Genomic DNA, 19,318 nt, shown 5'->3' on the forward strand with positions numbered 1-19,318 from the left:
CTGCTGAGCGGAATTATGATGTGGGCAACCGAGAGTTGCTGGCCATGAAGTGGGCATTCGAGGAGTGGCGTCATTGGCATGAAGGAGCTAAGCATCGCGTGGTGGTATTGACTGATCATAAGAACCTGACTTATCTCGAGTCTGCTAAGCGTTTGAATCCTAGACAGGCTCGTTGGTCGCTGTTTTTCGCCCGTTTTGACTTTGTGATTTCGTACCTTCCGGGCTCTAAAAATGTGAAGGCGGATGCTCTGTCTAGGAGTTTTGTGCCCGACTCTCCGGGTTTATCTGAGCCGGCGGGTATCCTCAAGGAAGGAGTAATTGTGTCTGCCATCTCCCCTGATTTGCGGCGGGTGCTGCAAAAATTTCAGGCTAATAAACCTGATCGTTGTCCAGCGGAGAAACTGTTTGTCCCGGATAGGTGGACAAATAAAGTGATCTCTGAGGTTCATTGTTCGGTGTTGGCTGGTCATCCTGGAATCTTTGGTACCAGAGAGTTAGTGGCTAGATCCTTTTGGTGGCCGTCTCTGTCGCGGGATGTGCGTTCTTTTGTGCAGTCCTGTGGGATTTGTGCTCGGGCTAAGCCCTGCTGTTCTCGTGCCAGTGGGTTGCTTTTGCCCTTGCCGGTCCCGAAGAGACCTTGGACACATATCTCTATGGATTTTATTTCAGATCTTCCCGTCTCTCAAAAGATGTCAGTCATTTGGGTGGTCTGTGATCGCTTTTCTAAGATGGTCCATCTGGTACCCTTGTCCAAGTTGCCTTCCTCCTCTGATTTGGTGCCATTGTTCTTCCAGCATGTGGTTCGTTTGCATGGCATTCCAGAGAATATCGTTTCTGACAGAGGTTCCCAGTTTGTTTCGAGGTTTTGGCGAGCCTTTTGTGGTAGGATGGGCATTGACTTGTCTTTTTCCTCGGCTTTTCATCCTCAGACTAATGGCCAGACCGAACGAACCAATCAGACCTTGGAAACCTATCTGAGATGCTTTGTTTCTGCCGATCAGGATGACTGGGTGTCCTTTTTGCCTTTGGCTGAGTTCGCCCTTAATAATCGGGCCAGCTCGGCTACCGTGGTTTCGCCATTTTTCTGCAATTCTGGGTTCCATCCTCGTTTCTCTTCAGGACAGGTTGAGTCTTCGGACTGTCCTGGTGTGGATACTGTGGTGGACAGGTTGCAGCAGATTTGGACTCATGCAGTGGACAATTTGACCTTGTCCCAGGAGAAGGCTCAACGTTTCGCTAATCGCAGACGCCGTGTGGGTCCCCAACTTCGTGTTGGGGATCTGGTTTGGTTATCTTCTCGTCATATTCCTATGAAGGTTTCCTCTCCGAAGTTTAAACCTCGTTTCATTGGTCCTTATAGGATTTCTGAGGTTATTAATCCTGTGTCTTTTCGTCTGACCCTCCCAGATTCTTTTTTCATACATAACGTCTTCCATAGGTCATTGTTGCGGAGATACGTGGCACCTATGGTTCCATCTGTTGACCCTCCTGCCCCGGTTTTGGTGGAGGGGGAATTGGAGTATATTGTGGAGAAGATTTTGGATTCTCGTGTTTCAAGACGGAAACTCCAGTATCTGGTTAAATGGAAGGGTTATGCTCAGGAGGATAATTCCTGGGTTTTTGCCTCTGATGTCCATGCTCCCGATCTTGTTCGTGCCTTTCATGTGGCTCATCCTGGTCGGCCTGGGGGCTCTGGTGAGGGTTCGGTGACCCCTCCTCAAGGGGGGGTACTGTTGTGAATTCTGTGGCAGAGCTCCCTCCTGTGGTCACAAGTGGTACTTCGGCTGATTCTCTCTGGGAGCTTCCGTTTGTGGAGGAAACTGGTACTGCTGCTTCTGAGTTTCCTCCCTCAGGTGATCTGGTGAGGTCGTTAGGTGCTTCTCTACTTAACCCCACCTAATGCTTTGATTCATGCTTCCTGTCAATGTTCCAGTGTTGGACTTGTGTTTCTCTGGATCATTCCTGTGGCCTGCTGCTCTGCATAGCTAAGTGCTTCTTTGCTATTTGTTGCTATTTTTTCTGTCCAGCTTGTCTATTTGTTTTGCTGGAAGCTCTGGGACGCAAAGGGTGTACCTCTGTGCCGTTAGTTCGGTACGGAGGGTCTTTTTGCCCCTTTGCGTGGTTTTCTTTAGGGTTTTGTGTAGACCGCAAAGTTATCTTTCCTATCCTCGTTCTGTCTAGAATATCGGGTCTCACTTTGCTGAATCTATTTCATCCCTACGTTTGTCTTTTCATCTTACTCACAGTCAATATATGTGGGGGGCTGCCTTTTCCTTTGGGGTATTTCTCTGAGGCAAGGTAGTCTTATTTTTTCTATCTTCAGGCTAGTTAGTTTCTCAGGCTGTGCCGAGTTGCATAGGGAGCGTTAGGCGCAATCCACGGCTGCCTCTAGTTGTGTTTGGAGAGGATCAGGGATTGCGGTCTGCAGAGTTCCCACGTCTCAGAGCTCGTTCTATTATTTTGGGTTATTGTCAGATCACTGTATGTGCTCTGACCTCCATGTCCATTGTGATACTGAATTGCCTTTCATAACAGCTCACGCCCACTTCCACGCCCTTCTTCCTCTCTGGCGCTCCTCGTGGCGCTGCAATGGCGGCGGTTTTGGCGGGAACCTTGCGGCAATAGCAGTACACAGTCTTTGCAACAAATCACAGTCCAACACGTTTCAATCACAGTTCCAAGGCACACATGACCCAATTCTTCAGGCTTAAGTATGATCCTGTTCGTGATGCCAAGTTGGATCGCCCCCAGACACAGGGCCACGCGTTTCGGTACCGGGCCTCTCTGGTTCAGTCCTGAGGCTGTCACGGTGGCTAGACCCGGTCCGCGACCCTGCTAAGGGGCGTTCAATGAAAGTAGTGGAACAGTCTGTCAGGGGTTCGTGATGCCACCTGTGGTGTTCGGTCAGGGTGACTGACGCTGCTGTGGGGTCCACTAGGGTGATGGAATGGCAGCTGGATGGTATAACTTCCCACAGGTGAAGTATGTCCCCAGGGCTTCCCAGTAAGGTGGATGGTGATGGTGTGAGGTGCAGTCAATAACAAGGACAGAAGGTTGCAGTCTCTTTACCTCTTTACTGAAGGCTTCAGGATCCTCAATCCAGAGTACGTTTAACAGGGCTCTCAGAGACCGGCCGGTCCGATGGGCACATCCAGAGTTTCCCTCGCAGATGGAAATCGTTGCCTACCACTAGCGCCTGTGTGTTGTAGTCCTACCCTGCTGAGCATTCGGAATAGTCCTCACAACTGCTGTTCTCGTTCATTCGTTCTCTACAGCTCTCTTTCGTTCTCTTTAGTTCCAGATGTTACTAGTTTCTCGTCCCCCAGGTATGTTTTGGCTAGGACGCACCCATATGACGGGAAGGCTTGGAGGTCTTCCGGGACCCTAGAGACGCCCCTCTCCCAATGTTGCCCCCTATGTCTTCTTAGGAAGTTTAAGGTAGACAGCCAACCTATAATTAACTGTCCAGCGGAGTTTGAAGTAAGGACTGAAGTCAGTAACTCCTACGGTGTTCCGGCCACCGACTGCGCACCTCAGTAAGATGTTGCCTCTCTCTCTCGGCACGACTCTTACTGGCTCTCCTTTGTGCTTGATCTCGTTTACACTGTTCCACAATATCTTTCCCTTCGTGTCTCTTTCTTAGGGTACCGCCGCAGGGTGTGCAGGCGCGGTTCCGTTACGTTCTGTTCTGTTCGCTAGGCACCTGCCAGGTTCCCACACCTGACAGGGACCTCCCTGTGCCTTCTCCCTGCAACACCCCCTGCCACGGGATGTTGCCTGAATCCAACCCAGTCAGCTTCTGACTAACTTCCTCCCCAGCCCCTAGTTTTACCAGTGTGAGGAGTGGCCCAATAAATAAAGCCTTTTTCTCCCCCTAGTGGCCGGAGTGTGAAGTGTAATGTGTTCTGGTGATACCTGGTCAGGAGAACTCCTTAGTGCCATCAGATGTACCGCTACTCCCCTTAGCGGCAGAGTGCCATACTGCAACGACCAGGTCTCTGGGGCGCTGCAACTACAACTATCTTAACTGATACTATTACACTTAGAAAGTCCACAACAACTTCCCAGCACTAGCACTTATAAAGATTTCTTAAAGTCTAACTACATCTAAGTTACTCTCCTATTACTCATGTGTCCTGTGCCCTGTACATTGCGACTAATAGTCTTAAGGCCACTGTGTCCTGCATTTTCACCAGTCTTCCCCTCTGCACTGTCTATCTCTTAATTTAGAATTGACTCTGAAATGGTGGAAACAGGCTAACTATTATGATCTCTCCTATATACAGCATAGCCACAGAAATGGATTGACTCTGAACTAACCCATCTGGATGTGAATCAAGCTCTGGTGTAAAGTGAAAGACTTGATATAAAGCTCAGCATAATCTTCTGTGTCATCCTCTGCCTGTTTCCTGTCCCTGCTTCTTACTTTACCTACATCCCTCTCCGTAGAGTATAATGAGCTTTGTAGCCTGACCACACAGTGAGCTTGCAGTTCTTCTTGTCAGAGCAAGAAAGAATTGTGCTTTGAGCTTTTCACAGTAAAGTTCAAGAGGCAGTAGGTAGGAGAAGCGTTTGATACATGGGAAATTAATCAGATTTCTCTGATTGGATATATTACAAAGCTTCTTATATTATATTTTGTACTATTGAACTGTACATAGTTTGTTAAAAGTATATTTCATTTATATATATGGTTAGAAGATGTCCTAGTTTCATACTCACCTCTCTACTATAGTCTGTGCCATACGCACTAGTATAATAGTTTCTTATGCCTTCGCCACCACTACAGCTACTACTGTATGGTTCTTGCAAACGTTTCACATGAACCTGTCAGAGAGAGACATTTGTTTTGATTGGCATTAATCCTTGTAGTGTGAATTTACAACAGATTTCTATATGATGGAATATTGTCTGTCTATTGGAACAATGAAAACTGTCAATTCAAGTTATAATTCAGCAAGGCTTTATAAAAGTTGATTTATTGTAATACCTTAAAATTATATCAGTTCCAGCATTAGTGTAGTATTTTCCTTCTCTATGACTTCTTTACATTTATAAGGACGTTTGTTTTCATATGTTGCTGTTGCTAGGATGTCTACAGAACAAGTAAGGGTACATGCCCACATTAAGTAATTGCATGCGGATTTACCTGCATTCAATAGAAGGCAGCACTTTGGACGAAGCGAACATACACTACATGCAAAGCGCTGCTACTTCCTGATCGTGAGAATGTAGCCTAATTGTTGTCCAGGGATAGATGTTAGTTTTGAGTAAAAAATTGTAAAAAAAGGATTTGAAAATACTAATGCATGCTGTTTTTTTGCAAAATGATGTTGTCTACACCATCACCATTTACTTTCTGTAGTAAGTCATAAAGATCTGGCATCTCCCTTTGCAATTGCCATGACCAATGATCAATGACATTAGAAATGTGCTCAATGAAAGACCGAAGAAGCTGAAGGCCGTGGTAGCATGTTTAGGCCATGCAGGCTGCTCACAGTAACACAAGAAACAAGCAGTCTGGCAAGGTCATGTTGAAAAACATCTCCTGTGAAACTTTGAAGAAATGGCCATGCATTGGTTGCACCACCAAATTAATGTACCACCAAGCTGTTTTGTACCTGGCTAATATCTGACTACATTATGACACCCCACATTATAAACCCAGTAGTAGTACTGGTCTGATGTGTCCTCGTGAAGACCTCTTCATGGCATTGCCCATGTGGTCTACAGACTAATCTGTGGCATAGCCTCCAAGACAAAAATGGCTGACGAAAATAGACCTCCACTAAAGCATCCATTGCTCCATTCCAACCTTTGGCCTCCATCTGAAGACCATGTGGGCAATGCCATAACAAGTTCTTCACCAGGGAATGAAGCCCCAGTCCTATTCTGAGGATTATTGTGTGGGGTGGCCTAAAGTACAGAAGCTAGTCTTCATTCCAGGTAACATGGCTTGCAACATCTTCAGACTTGTCTCCTATCAAGCACATCTGGAATCTCATTGTTTGGCAATTACAAAGGGAGTTTCCAGCAGCAGATATTGATAATTTGTGCACAAGTACATTCAGCATGGCAAAACATTCCTCAGACAATAATTAATAGCTCATTGAAAGAAGCCAAGGTGTGAAAATGCATGTATTTCTGTGCGTGGCGCTCCTACTTAATAGTGAATAAATTGAAATGTTTTAAATATGTTGATATCTTTTCACTACTTTCATATCATTAACTACTTGAGGACCACCCATACTTTGCATTGAAGTTCTAATTTGGCACTGCATTTTCAAGCAGCTGGACATGACTGTGCAGCTGTGGGAGTGGAGAACTGTTTCTTAAACACAGCCGAGCTTCCAATATAGAAGCAGAGATTGTTTGTTTCACCTCAGCATTCCCAATTGCTGTCTAATTGCTAGATCATGTGATCACAGTGCCTAGGGAGGGAACAGGAGCTGCTGGGTCCCAGGAGACATCCAGGAGGGTTCATTTCAACTGTAACTGGAGCTGATGTACCAGCCTGAGTTATAGGGGAAATTGGGTAAACTAAAAAAGGATTCAAATATTGAAATGCCCCCAAAATGTCTTTTATGACCTTATGGAGGCAAAATATGAGATACATAACAATTAAATAAAAAATAATGTTGTCAATCTAAATCATTGTTACTAGTCCGGATCCTATTGGAAAAAAATTGTGTTCAATATATAGTAATAATTGTTACAGAAAGGGGAATGCATGTTGAAATATATTTTAGTTGTATTTTTCAATATTTTAGTGGTCATTTGTTGTCATAATTTAAAAAAAAAAATGTGGAAAACGGACAGGTATGTCCTATATTTTCCCATTCATATTGTCCAATGTTTGAAAAAAAAAACCCACACAGTATTATAATAATAGCAAATGAAGCTCCATGTATCATGCTAAAAAGATGCAAAAATTATTTAAATATCATTCTGAAATGGAAGAAAAAGATATAGTTCTTTAAACTTCATGTACGGACAAACCCGAAAATGTGCTTGGTCAGGAAATGGGGTACATGACCTGGTCCTGGCATGGTTGATATGTCTATTGATCCTGTAATTTTGATAACACAACGACTTTTCCTTCTTAGTATTGTAATTTTAATGTTAAGGAGTGTAAATAAAAAAACAAATGTAAAATATTAAATCACAAAATTGCAGAAAAATACTAAAATTGTTAAATACACCACCATCACCAAACCAAGCAACAACATGTCGAATGTCGAACGCCACCTTTTTTCTGTAACATCAGATCCTGTACTCTGCCCTAATCTGTACCGAGCAGACTCAGGGGCAACTCCCTTGAGTGTTTCCCTTACAAACATTCATAGAGACCTAAGCTCAGTAGGGACGCATTTATATTAATTCTCCAGCAACATTTTATCACATGGGGTTACCCAAACCTGTGATGGACAGAAATGTTCACTTCCCCTCTTTTCGACATCTGTGTGACAAATTAAAAATCCCCAAAGTGCCATTCAGAGCCATCAACAAGCAGTAGGGTATATGGGTGAAATGCACTGGGCTCAATGGTCACCTGATAACCTCTTCGCTTTATTTCCCTCCAACGATTCTCACCTACTCACCAGTCAAATAACCCACACACTCCTCAACATAACCCTAATCTTCACTCATTGAATTCCCGCTTAAAGCTCTTGCATCTAACAATTAATCCTTTCCACCTCAAAATTTGGGCCTAGCATCCCACCTACGTCATGGAGCCTCTCCTTTACACTTGGTGGGCATAGTCCAGACCGCTACTTTTTACTTGAACCCCAACTGGCAAACATCTTGAGGAATCATAGAAGCTATTTTAAGTAAAGAATACACTAATATTTTAAAGAAATTCAAATATTATGGACATTTAGAAATCAATTTGTATTGAATTTTAGAGAATTGTTTACCAGATTATACCTTCACTATGCCAATGTCTGACTCCTGTCCAGGAGGGGCATTTACTCCCTCGTCCTCAGGGAATGGCATCTTCCCCTGTCCATGTAGGACCACTCTCAGTCCAGCAGCTGTGCTCAGGCTACTGATATACTCATGCTGCTCAATAAAAAGCTCCATTGTCAGACCTGTCAGTAAAGAAGGGTAATCAGTATAAATATATATCAAGCACACACTGTATAAAAGTTAGCCCTCAAATCATGTGTGATGCAAATCTAATCATGGCCTTAAATAAAGTGCATGCAGATGATCTTTCTGCAGTGATATAATTAATAACTTGTCTACCTAGAAAACATGTATTTCTTATATTTATACTGCTCAGACCAATCTAGTATTGACTATGCTGCAGCATAGATCTTCCTCAATAATTGAAAAGTAGAAAATCGCATTACATTTATGAAAAGAATCTACATAAATTACAGGTAGGACTTGCAGGATACATCTCCTATCACTCATTCCTCTGGACACAGCTGTAGCCTCAGTTCAATGCACTAAACTTAGAATAACCTCAATTTTCTAATCTGAAAAACATTAAAAAGTGATGAGTGAATCTTGTATTGCTCATAAGAGTTATAGGTTTAGGGAAAAATGCTTAATATAACATCACCATAACTGAAACCAGCCTTGGTGGCATTTAGGACCTCTACTTCTTTTCTTGAAGATTGATTTCCTGGTCCATTAAAGGTATAACAGTTCCCAAGCTTAGGATTCAGGAAAGGGGTGAAGAAGCTGAAAGAGAGAATGTATTAATTCACTTGTGTATACTGTTCAAACAGAGTTGTGTATTTTTTCAAACCGACTCTAACAATCACATCAATACACTGCTCAAAAAAATAAAGAGAACACTTAAACAACAGAATATAACTCCAAGTAAATCAAACTGTCCACTTAGGAAGCAACACTGATTGACAATCAATTTCACATGCTGTTGTGCAAATGGAATAGGCAACAGATGGAAATTATTGGCAATTATCAAGACAGACTCAACAAAGGAGTAGTTCTGCAGGTTGGGACCACAGACCACATCTCAGTACCCATGCTTCCTGGCTGATGTTTTGGTCACTTTTGACTGTTGGTTGTGCTTTCACACTTGTGGTAGCATGGGACGGATTCTACATCCCACACAAGTGGCTCAGGTAATGCAGCTCATCCAGGATGGCACATCAATGCGAGCTGTGGTTTGCTGTGTCTGTGAACGTAATGTCCGGAGGCTGGATGTGCTACCAGGAGTCAGGGCACTACACCAGGAGATGTGGAGGAGGCCGTAGAAGGGCAACAACATTTCACAGTTTGAAAAATAAGTATCATAATTGTATCATCTGAGGCTCACCGTAAACACTTACTTAAAATAAATTTTATTGAAAAATACTAAAATTGTTAAATACACCACCATCACCAAACCAAGCAACAACATACCAAAGGGGTGTGCCTGCCCCTGTGCTATCTGAATTTGGCACCCTAGAACCTGCGCAGTGGCGCCCCCGCTCCTCGATGACTCACCCTGCTATCCCCAGGAGGCCCTATTGGCAGTGAAGTGAGGAAAAAGGAAAATAAATGTGACAGAAAGACTATGTGTATATACACTGTGAGCAGAATCATTAGGCAAGTTGCATTTTAGAGGATTATTTTTATTATTGATCAACAACTATGTTCTCAATCAACGCAAAAGACTCATAAATATCAAAGCTTAATATTTTTGGAAGTTGGAGTGTTTTTTTTTTTTAGATTTGGCTATCTTAGGAGGATATCTGTTTGTGCAGGTAACTATTACTGGGCTGAATTATTAGGCAACTTAATAAAAACCAAATATATTCCCATCTCACATGTTTATTTTCACCAGATAAACCAATATAACTGCACAAAATTTAGAAATAAACATTTCTGACATGCAAAAACAAAACCCCCCTAAATTAGTGACCAATATAGCCACCTTTCTTTATGATGACACTCAACAGCCTTCCATCCATAGCTTCGGTCAGTTGCTTGATCTGTTTACGATCAACATTGCGTGCAGCAGCCACCACAGCCTCCCAGACACTGTTCCGAGAGGTGTACTGTTTTCCCTCCCTGTAGATCTCACATTTTATGAGGGACCACAGGTTCTCTATGTGGTTCAGATCAGGTGAACAAGGAGGCCATGTCATTATTTTTTCTTCTTTGAGACCTTTACTGGCCAGCCACGCTGTGGAGTAGTTGGAGGCATGTGATGGAGCATTGTCCTGCATGAAAATCATGTTTTTTCCTGTACCGCTGCTTGAAGAAGTTGTCTTCCAGAGACTGGCAGTAGGGTGTTTGAGTTTAGCTTCACTCCATCCTCAACCCGAAAAGGTTCCACAAGTTCATCTTTGATGATACCAGCCCATACCAGTACCCCACCTCCACCTTGCTGGCGTCTGAGTCGGAGTGGAGCTCTCTGCCCTTTACAAATCCAGTCTCGGGGCCATCCATCTGGCTCATCAAGAGTCACTCTCATTTCATCAGTCCATAAAACCTTTGAAAAGTTAGTCTTAAGATATTTCTTGGCCCAGTCTTGACGTTTTATCTTATGTTTCTTGTTCACAGGTGGTCGTTTTCAGCCTTCCTTACCTTGGCCATGTCCCTGAGTATCGCACACCTTGTGCTTTTTGTTACTCCTGTAATGTTACAGCTCTGAAATATAGCAAAACTGGTGGCAAATGCCATCTTGGCAGCTTCACGCTTGATTTTCCTCAATTCATGGGCAGTTATATTGCGCCTTGTTTGCCCAAAATGCTTCTTGCGACCCTGTTGGTTATTTGCCATGAAACGTTTGATTGTTCGGTGATCACGCTTCAAATCAAAAGTTTGGCAATTTCAAGTCTGCTGCATCTCTCTGCAAGACATCTCACAATTTTGGACTTTTCAGAGCCCGTCAAATTTCTCTTCTGACCCATTTTGCCAAAGGAAAGGAAGTTGCCTAATAATTAAGCACACCTTATATAGGGTTTTGATGTCATAAGACAACACCCCTCCTCATTACAGAGATGCACATCACCTGATTTACTTAATTTGTATTTGGCTCTCAAGACTGAACAGGTTGGAGTAGGATAACATGTATAAAAAGTATCATGTGATCAAAATACAACTTGCCTAATAATTCTGCACACAGTGTATATATTGGGTCATTTAGATACAATTAGTAATGTTGATCTATATGATCTTAGCTTTCTAGCTAAAGGCTGTTAACTGATCTATATAGCCTAACAGTAAATATTTGTAGTTAGTGTTTATTGTTATTTTTAGGAATAGTTGATTAAAATTCATAAATGTATATCCTACTGTCAAAATTAATCCTATAGTCATACACTGGTAGCATGGACACTTAGGTTAATTCTATAGAGGAAAGATGTAGGAGTCAAACATCCATAGTTACGTCCATAAATCATTCAACAACAAGATATATGTAGCCCCACAAATATATTCCTGCTTTATTGCTTTGTTGCTACCAAATAATGGGAGGCCGTTATTTTATTTCTTTTCCAATTATAGCATGCCCCATAATAAATCGACTCCTTTCTCCACAGAAAAAAGTTTTTCTTAATTTGTATAGAATGCATGGCACCAAGATAATACAGAAATAACATACGTCATCAGTCCAATAAAGCCAATTCAAAGAAAAACCAATTCACAAAGGATAAATAAACCAACACCAATTGTAACTCAAAAATTCACTGCAACTCAACTCATTTCCCCTCTTCCGAGGTTCATCAGGAGTGTGATAGCAAACAGAAAAGTACTTAGCTTATTGTTGTCGTTCTATAATGGGGCTTGGTAACTAGATAATGCCTGATGCTTGGGGATGATAACCCTCTGGTGTGATGCCACATGTCCACATAACAATGCTGACCTTAAATACCACAGCAGCACCTGTTTCCCATTACTGTTGGCATGTGCGCCAGCAATGTGTTCCACCAACAGGAAGTAACTAGATATGTGCGCTCGGTATCAAGGTCCCTGCAATGGCCGGTGGTTCCATGCTGATACTTGGGAACATTAGTTCCTCCTATGTTGCCTTCCACGGGCACACCCCTGTGGTATGTTGTTGCTTGGTTTGGTGATGGTGGTGTATTTAACAATTTTAGAATTTTTAAATAAAATTAAATTTTAAGTGTTTACGGTGAGCCCTAGGAGGGAAACAGCCCAGCAGCAGAACAGCTACTTCAGCCTTTGTGCAAGGAGGAACAGGAAGAGCACTGCCAGAGCCCTGCAAAACGACCTCCACCAAGCCACAAATGTGCATGTGTCTGCACAAACGGTTAGAAACTGACTCCATGAGGATGGTCTGAGTGCCCGATGTCCACCGATGGGGGTTGTGCTCACAGCCCAACACCGTGCAGGACGCTTGGCATTTGCCACAGAATACGAAGATTGGCAAATTCGCCACTGGCGCCCTGTGCTCTTAACAGATGAAAGCAGGCTCACACTGAGCACATGTGACAGATGTGACAGAGTCTGGAGACGCCGTGGAGAGCGATCTGCTGCCTGCAACATCCTTCAACATGATCGGTTTGGCAGTGGATCAGTAATAGTGTGGGGTGGCATTTCTTTGGAGCATGTGCTCGCCAGAGGTAGCCTGACTGCCATTAGGTGCCGAGATGAGATCCTCAGACCCCTTGTGAGACCATATGCTAGTGTGGTTGGCCCTAGGTTCCTCCTAATGCAGGACAATGCCAGACCTCATGTGGCTGGACTGTCAGCAGTTCCTGCAAGATGAAGGCATTGAAGCTATGGACTGGCCTGCCCATTCCCCAGACCTGAATCCAATTGAACACACCTGGGACATCATGTCTTGCACTATCCCCCAACGTCACGTTGCACCACAGACTGTCTAGAAGTTGGCGGATGCTTTAGTCCAGGTCTGGGAGGAGATCCCTTAGGAAACCATCTGCCGCCTAATTAGGAGCATGCCCAGGCATTGTAGGGAGGTCATACAGGCATGTGGAGGCAACACACACTACTGAGCATCATTTCCTTGTTTTGAGGCATTTCCACTGAAGTTGGATCAGCCTGTAATTTGATTTTCCACTTTGATTTTGAGTATCGTTCCAAAGCCAGGTCTCCATTGATTAATAAATTTGATTTTCATTGATGATTTTTGTGTGATTTTGTTGTCAGCACATTCAACTTTGTACAGAGCAAAGTTTTCAATGAGAATATTTCATTCATTCAGATCTAGGATGTGTTACTTGAGTATTACTTTTATTTTTTTGAGCAGTGTACATACAGTCATGGCCAAAAGTGTTGACACCATTGAAATTGTTCCAGAAAGTGAAATATTTCTCCTAGAAAATAATTTAGATTGCACATGTTGTGTTATACACATTTATTTCCTTTGTGTGTATTGGATAAATACAGTAAAACAGAGAAAAAAAGTCAAATTGGACATCATTTCACCCACAACCTCAAAAATGGACCTGACAAAATTGTTGGCACCTTTCCAAACTTGTGAGTAAAAAACTTTCAAACCTACTTGTGGCATGTAACAGGTGTGGGCAGTCTCAAAATTACACCTTAAACCAGGTAAAAAGATAAGACTTTGACTCAATCTTTGGCAATGTGTGTTTGCCACATTAAGCATGGAGAACAGAAAGAGGAAAAGAGAACTGTCTGAGGAATTGAAAATCAAAATTGTTGAACAATGTCAACAACCTGAAGGTTACTGTCATGATCCCAGACGGGGTTTGTTTCTTGTTATTTTCTCCCCAGTCTGGTCATGCAGGGGTTAACCTTCTCTGCCTTGCTTTGGGTTTTGTGTGGCAATTTCAGTCTGCTGTGGCCTGCAGACCAATGTCAATGATAGTTCGTGCTCCCAGGCTAGAGCAGCTGACCCCTTGATACTGTGTTTGTCCCCTGCTGTTGTGCTCTGTTTCTGTGATTTCCCTTTCCTGCCTCTCCACTTTGTGTTAGTGTTCTCTCCCTGTTCTTGGACCTCTTGGTATGTGACCCGGGTTGTCTTCTGACCTATTTTACAGTACTGACTCTCATCTCGGTTATATCTGCTCCCATCTGGCTCTGACTTCTGGCTTGTATTTGACCACGTGTGTTGCTGGAAAATAAGTGTTTGATATACTGCTGATATTGCAAGTTTTCCCACCTACAAACAATGGAGAGGTCTGTAGTTTTTAGCAAAGGTACACTTCAACTGTGAAAGACAGAATCTAAAAATAAAAACCAAAAAACCATATTGTATTATTTTGAAATAATTAAATTACATTTTATTGCATGAAATAAGTATTTGATCACCTACCAACCAGCAAGAATTCTGGCACTCACAAACTTGTTAGTTTTTCTTTAAGAAACCCTCCTACTCTGCACTCATTGCCTGCATTACTTCCACCTGTTTGAACTCATTACCTATATAAAAGACACCTGTCCACGCACTCAGTCACAATCCAACCTCTCCAACATGGCCTAGACCAAAGAGCTGTATAAGGACACCAGGGAAAAAATTTGAGACATGCACAAAGCGGGAATTAGTTACAGGACAATAGGCAAGCAGCTTGGTGAGAAGGCAACAACTGTTGGCACTTAGAAATTGAAAGGAACACAAGGATAAATGTCAACCTTTCTTGGTCTGGGACTCCATGCAAGATTTTACCTTGTGGGTTAAGAATGATTCTGACAAAGGTCAGGTATCAGCCCAGAACTACATGGGAGGACAAGTTCAATGACCTGAAGAAAGTTGGGACTACAGTGTCTAACATTACATAGTTATTAAGGTTGAAGGAAGACTTTAAGTCCATCTAGTTCAACCCATATCGTAACCTAACATGCCCTAACATGTTGATCCAGAGGAAGGCAAAAAAAAAACCCCATGTGGCAAATAGTAAGCTCCACTTTAGGGAAAAAAATTCCTTCCCGACTTCACATACGGCAATCAGACTAGTTCCCTGGATCAACTCCCTATCAAGGAATCTAGTATATATACCCTGACAGTTATAGTTATTAACACACTACGCCGTCATGGATTAAAATCCTGCAGGGCATGCAAGGTCCCCCTGCTCATGCTAGCACATGTCCAGGACCATTTGAAGTTCACCAATGACCATCTAGATGATCCAGAGGAAGCTTGGAAGAATGTCATGTGGTCAGATGAGACCAAAATAGAACTTTTTAGAATCAACTCCACTCGCCATGTTTGGAGGAAGAAGAAGAATGAATACAACCCCAAGAACACCATCCCAACTGTAAAGCATGGTAGGGGCAACATCATACTTTGGTGGTTCTTTTCTGAAAAGGGGACAGGATGACTGCACTGTATTGAAGGGAGGATGGGTGAGGTCATGTATCACGAGATTTTGGCAAACAACCTCCTCATTAATAGCATAGGAGATGGGTCATGGCTAGGTCTTCCAGCATGACTATGACCTGAAACACAGAGAAAGGGCAATTATGGAGTGGCTCCATAAGAAGCATTTCAAGGTCCTTGATTGGCCTAACCAGTCTCCAGACCTGAACCCAATAGAAAATCTTTGTAGTGAAGTGAAACTCCATATTGCCCAGCGACAGCCCCGAAACCTGAAAGATCTGGAGAAGATCTGTATGGAAGAGTGGGCCAATATCCCTGCTGCAGTGTGTGCGAACATGTTCAAGAACAACAGGAAATGTCTGACCTCTGTAATTGCAAACAAAGGTTTCTGTACCAAATATTAAGTTCTGTTTTTCTATTGTATCAAATACTTATGTCATGCAATAAAATGCAAATGAATTATGGAAAAAATCATACAATGAGATTTTCTGGATTTGTTTTTAAGATTCTGTCTCTCATAGTTGGAGTATACCAATGATAAAAATTACAGACCTCTCCATTCTTTGTAGGTGGGAAAACTTGCAAAATTGTCAGTGTATCAAATACTTATTTTCACCACGGTGTATGTATGTATGTATATATATATACATATATACATTATATATATATATATATTATATATATATATATATATATATATATATATATATATATCATAGCTATGGTTTACAAGCCCTATCATTCAAATCCAACAGAGATATTTTTTTTTTCCTTGGAGTTTTATTTAACTCGCGGAGTCGCGGTCCTTCCTATCTGAAGTTGGTAAAATATCGAACTGCTATAATAATACCACATTATCATGCCACAGGTTGAGATTGGATGGAGTTACCTTTCACATGTTGCAGCTTTTAATAAAGCCCCTTAAAAGGATCTGGCAGTGGATGCAAAGTCACTAAAAAGTAAATCATCTGTGACATACTGTGCTGTTTATCAATGCATGTCATGACATTTACAGTCTTTGTAGCAAATTTCCTTGAACTGAAAACTATGAAGTACCCTTGCATATTTTAGCTCTTGCTAGAATCTCCATATGTCTATTTCCATGTTTATTCTATTTCTACAAGGACATCTACCCCATATATTAAAGGATAACTAAACTTATAACCCCTTCCTTCAGGACATACATTGTGAGGTAAACTTATGTCATATATCTTGTCCCTGCCTTTGATGTGGGCTTGCAAGCTGAGCCTGCATGTTCTCCTCTCCCGCACATGACAACCATCATGTGCCTCTTACAGCCGTGGGTGGATCGCAGCTCGGTCTGTGGCTGTCAACCTGCTAAATCCTGCTGTAAATCTCTGACAGCAGCAATTAACATGCACCCATAGCTCCCATAGTCGCGCCTGCTATGTGATCTAAGGGCGCTGATGGGTGGTCATGACAGATGGGGGTTTGCAGAAAACTTCATGCCTGTCTTAATGATTTTTCTGGGAAAGCCATCCTGTGGCTGGCATTCATAGGACATCAATATTTTCTCTATACACAGCAGTGCTCCAGCTATGTATAGCAAAATGATTGAATGAATGCAACTTCTATTAAATCTAGCAAAATGTGAAAAAAAAGTTTTCAAAAATATGAAAAAAAATTAAAATAAACTCAAAACTTCAAACCACCCCCTTTGACACCATTGAGAATAAGCAATTATAAATACCATATACACATATTTAGTAACACTGCATTTGTAAAAGATCGATCAATTAAAATAGAAAATAAACTAATCACCAGAAATACGTGTTTTTTTGCCGCCGCGATAAAATGCAATAAGAGGCGATCAAAACGTCATATCTACCTCAAAAATGACATCAGTAAAAATGTCAGCTAAGGGCGAAAAAAATAAGCCCTCACTCATTCCCATATCCCGAAAAATTAAAACCTTACAGGTATCAGAAAATGGCGACACAAGTAAAAAAAAAATTTCTCACAAATGTCAACTTTTAAAAAAAAAATACATATTTTGCCACTGTGTACTTGTACTGACTTGAATAATTATATTGCCAGGTTAGTTTTACCATAAAGTGAACATGGTAAATAAAAAAACCCAAACAATTGTGAAATTGCACCTTTTTTTTTGCAATTTCAACGCACCCGTTTTCCAGTGCATCACATGATAAATTGAATGATCTTATTCAAAAGTACAACTCTTTCCACAAAAACAAAGCCCTCATACGGCTATATTTACGGAAACATAAAAAAGTTATGGCCCTTGGAATAAGGGAAGGAAAAAAAAAACAGAAGATGACCATGGCATGAAAGGGTTACACATGGTTTGATATGTAATAGCCACATTTTAGTATTTTTGATCTGTCTAGGTCTTGAAACTCAAGTCAAGTAGCAGAAATGCTCATATTATTCTCGAGTATGAGCAGACTGGTGTGGTAAAGACTTTCTATTGAGCCTTTGCACCCAAGCAGTTCTTGCCGATTGCCTTTATCAGTGATAATACCTTTTTAAAAAGTAAATGAGTAAAATATGGCATCTGTACAAGTCATAGGCATTTTTATATAGCACAAAAGTGCTCAAGTCAAGCAAAGAAAGTGCTGCTAGCATAAAGTGACTCTATTCTGGATCATATACTACCGCCTTCACTCCCTTTACGGCTCTACTTTGGAGCCAATGTAAAATGTTAAAATTTTGCATTAATGTCAAGCAACAAGGAATGGTCAGTTATTGCAATCACTATTACATGATATTCAATATGGCTCCAAGAAGCTTCATTTAACCATGCTAACCTTTCATTGCAGGACATATCATGAAAAACACAGGAAATCAGCATGTCTTCTAGCTGGTGTCCTAACGTCATCTGCTCTCGGGTACTTAGCTGAGACATAGCAAAAGCAAATTTCCTTTCCCACGCATTACTGTTTAGACCATGTTCCTTTTCGTGATCTGACATCAGTGATAATTGGTCATTTAGACCCTTGTATCTTGATGAATTAAGATGGGATTTACGAGCCCGATTAAGATTGCAGAAAGTGATGGCTGGAAATGGAAGCCGAGCACTGTTCACCAGTATAACCTTCTCTTGTGTGGGATATTGAAGGTAGGTAGCCGTTAACTGACTGCACTGCCATAACATGCAGCCTAATACTAGAAACACAAAAGCTGCCCAGCAGCAGCTCCTCCATCGGTTCTGAGAATGTATGATGTTTGGCACGCCATGAGCACTAGTATGACGAAGAGTATGGATGCAAATTGAACGTAAAGAGGTTCTCTGCTGCCTTCCCATGATGGTGAAAAAAATTAAACATTCATCACTTATAGGTATAGAGGAAAAAATGATGATCGTTCCTTAATATGATACTTAGCGCTTTCAGGAGTTTACGAGTCCGGTAACCATAATGATAAAATGCATAGCAAGGTAAGCTAAGGCTATGATTTATATATACCTGCCTATGGTAATTAATGACAATGGCCTCCAAGGAGAGAATGTCCTACTGTTAATTAGCAGGCATGTAATTAAAACTAAATAAAGCTGCTTTCAATAAGATTTTTGAAGTCCTAGCACAGGGATTTCAGATTAGTGATTTTGTTAGCGCAGTCAAGAATATTTATCCCTTACAGCCGTGTTTTAATTACTTTTTGTTTATTTTCTGTGCTGTTACTTGTTTTGTTAATATTAGATTATATTTTGTGTTGTAAAATTTTCGATCCATTATTAGTGAACAATTGTTTATGTACTTCTCTGATAAATACAGTTTTTTCCATTGTTATCATTCTTTGCGTTGCTATGTGATTGCCGTAGCAGAAAGAAAGGTTTCAACTTTACAAGCCATATTTTGATAAAACTTGTGTTTGTTAGAACAAAGGTTGAAGTAAAGCAAAAGAAGAAGAGATGATCGTCTAGTGACTCAGATTTTATCTAGAAAACTCGGTCAATTTCTGAAAGGATCCAATCACACCAGAACCCATGTGCATTACAAGCAGCCAGCACCATTTGAAGCTGCCTGTGAAGCCAATCAATTAAAACTATTTGTCACATTTTTTTGCGTTATGAACTTGCCCATGGGACAACTTAAAACATAGACT

At 41.6% G+C, this 19,318-nt stretch overlaps 1 protein-coding gene across 1 annotated transcript in view; it reads right to left on the reverse strand.

Annotated features, from left to right (window-relative positions):
• Positions 1-18,368, reverse strand: part of LOC138673980 (amiloride-sensitive sodium channel subunit beta-like) — a 57,611-nt gene extending 39,243 nt beyond the window's left edge. The window contains exons 1-4 of the mRNA XM_069761980.1: positions 18,022-18,368; positions 8,573-8,694; positions 7,930-8,093; positions 4,723-4,827 (exon numbers count right to left, since the gene is read on the reverse strand). Of these exons, the coding sequence (XP_069618081.1) occupies positions 4,723-4,827; positions 7,930-8,093; positions 8,573-8,694; positions 18,022-18,368 (738 nt within the window). The remainder of the gene's footprint in view (positions 1-4,722; positions 4,828-7,929; positions 8,094-8,572; positions 8,695-18,021) is intronic.
• Between the last annotated feature and the right edge of the window lie 950 nt (positions 18,369-19,318).

The sequence above is a fragment of the Ranitomeya imitator genome, chromosome 4 (genome assembly GCF_032444005.1).
Source record: "Ranitomeya imitator isolate aRanImi1 chromosome 4, aRanImi1.pri, whole genome shotgun sequence".
In the NCBI taxonomy this organism is placed as follows: Eukaryota; Metazoa; Chordata; class Amphibia; order Anura; family Dendrobatidae; genus Ranitomeya; species Ranitomeya imitator.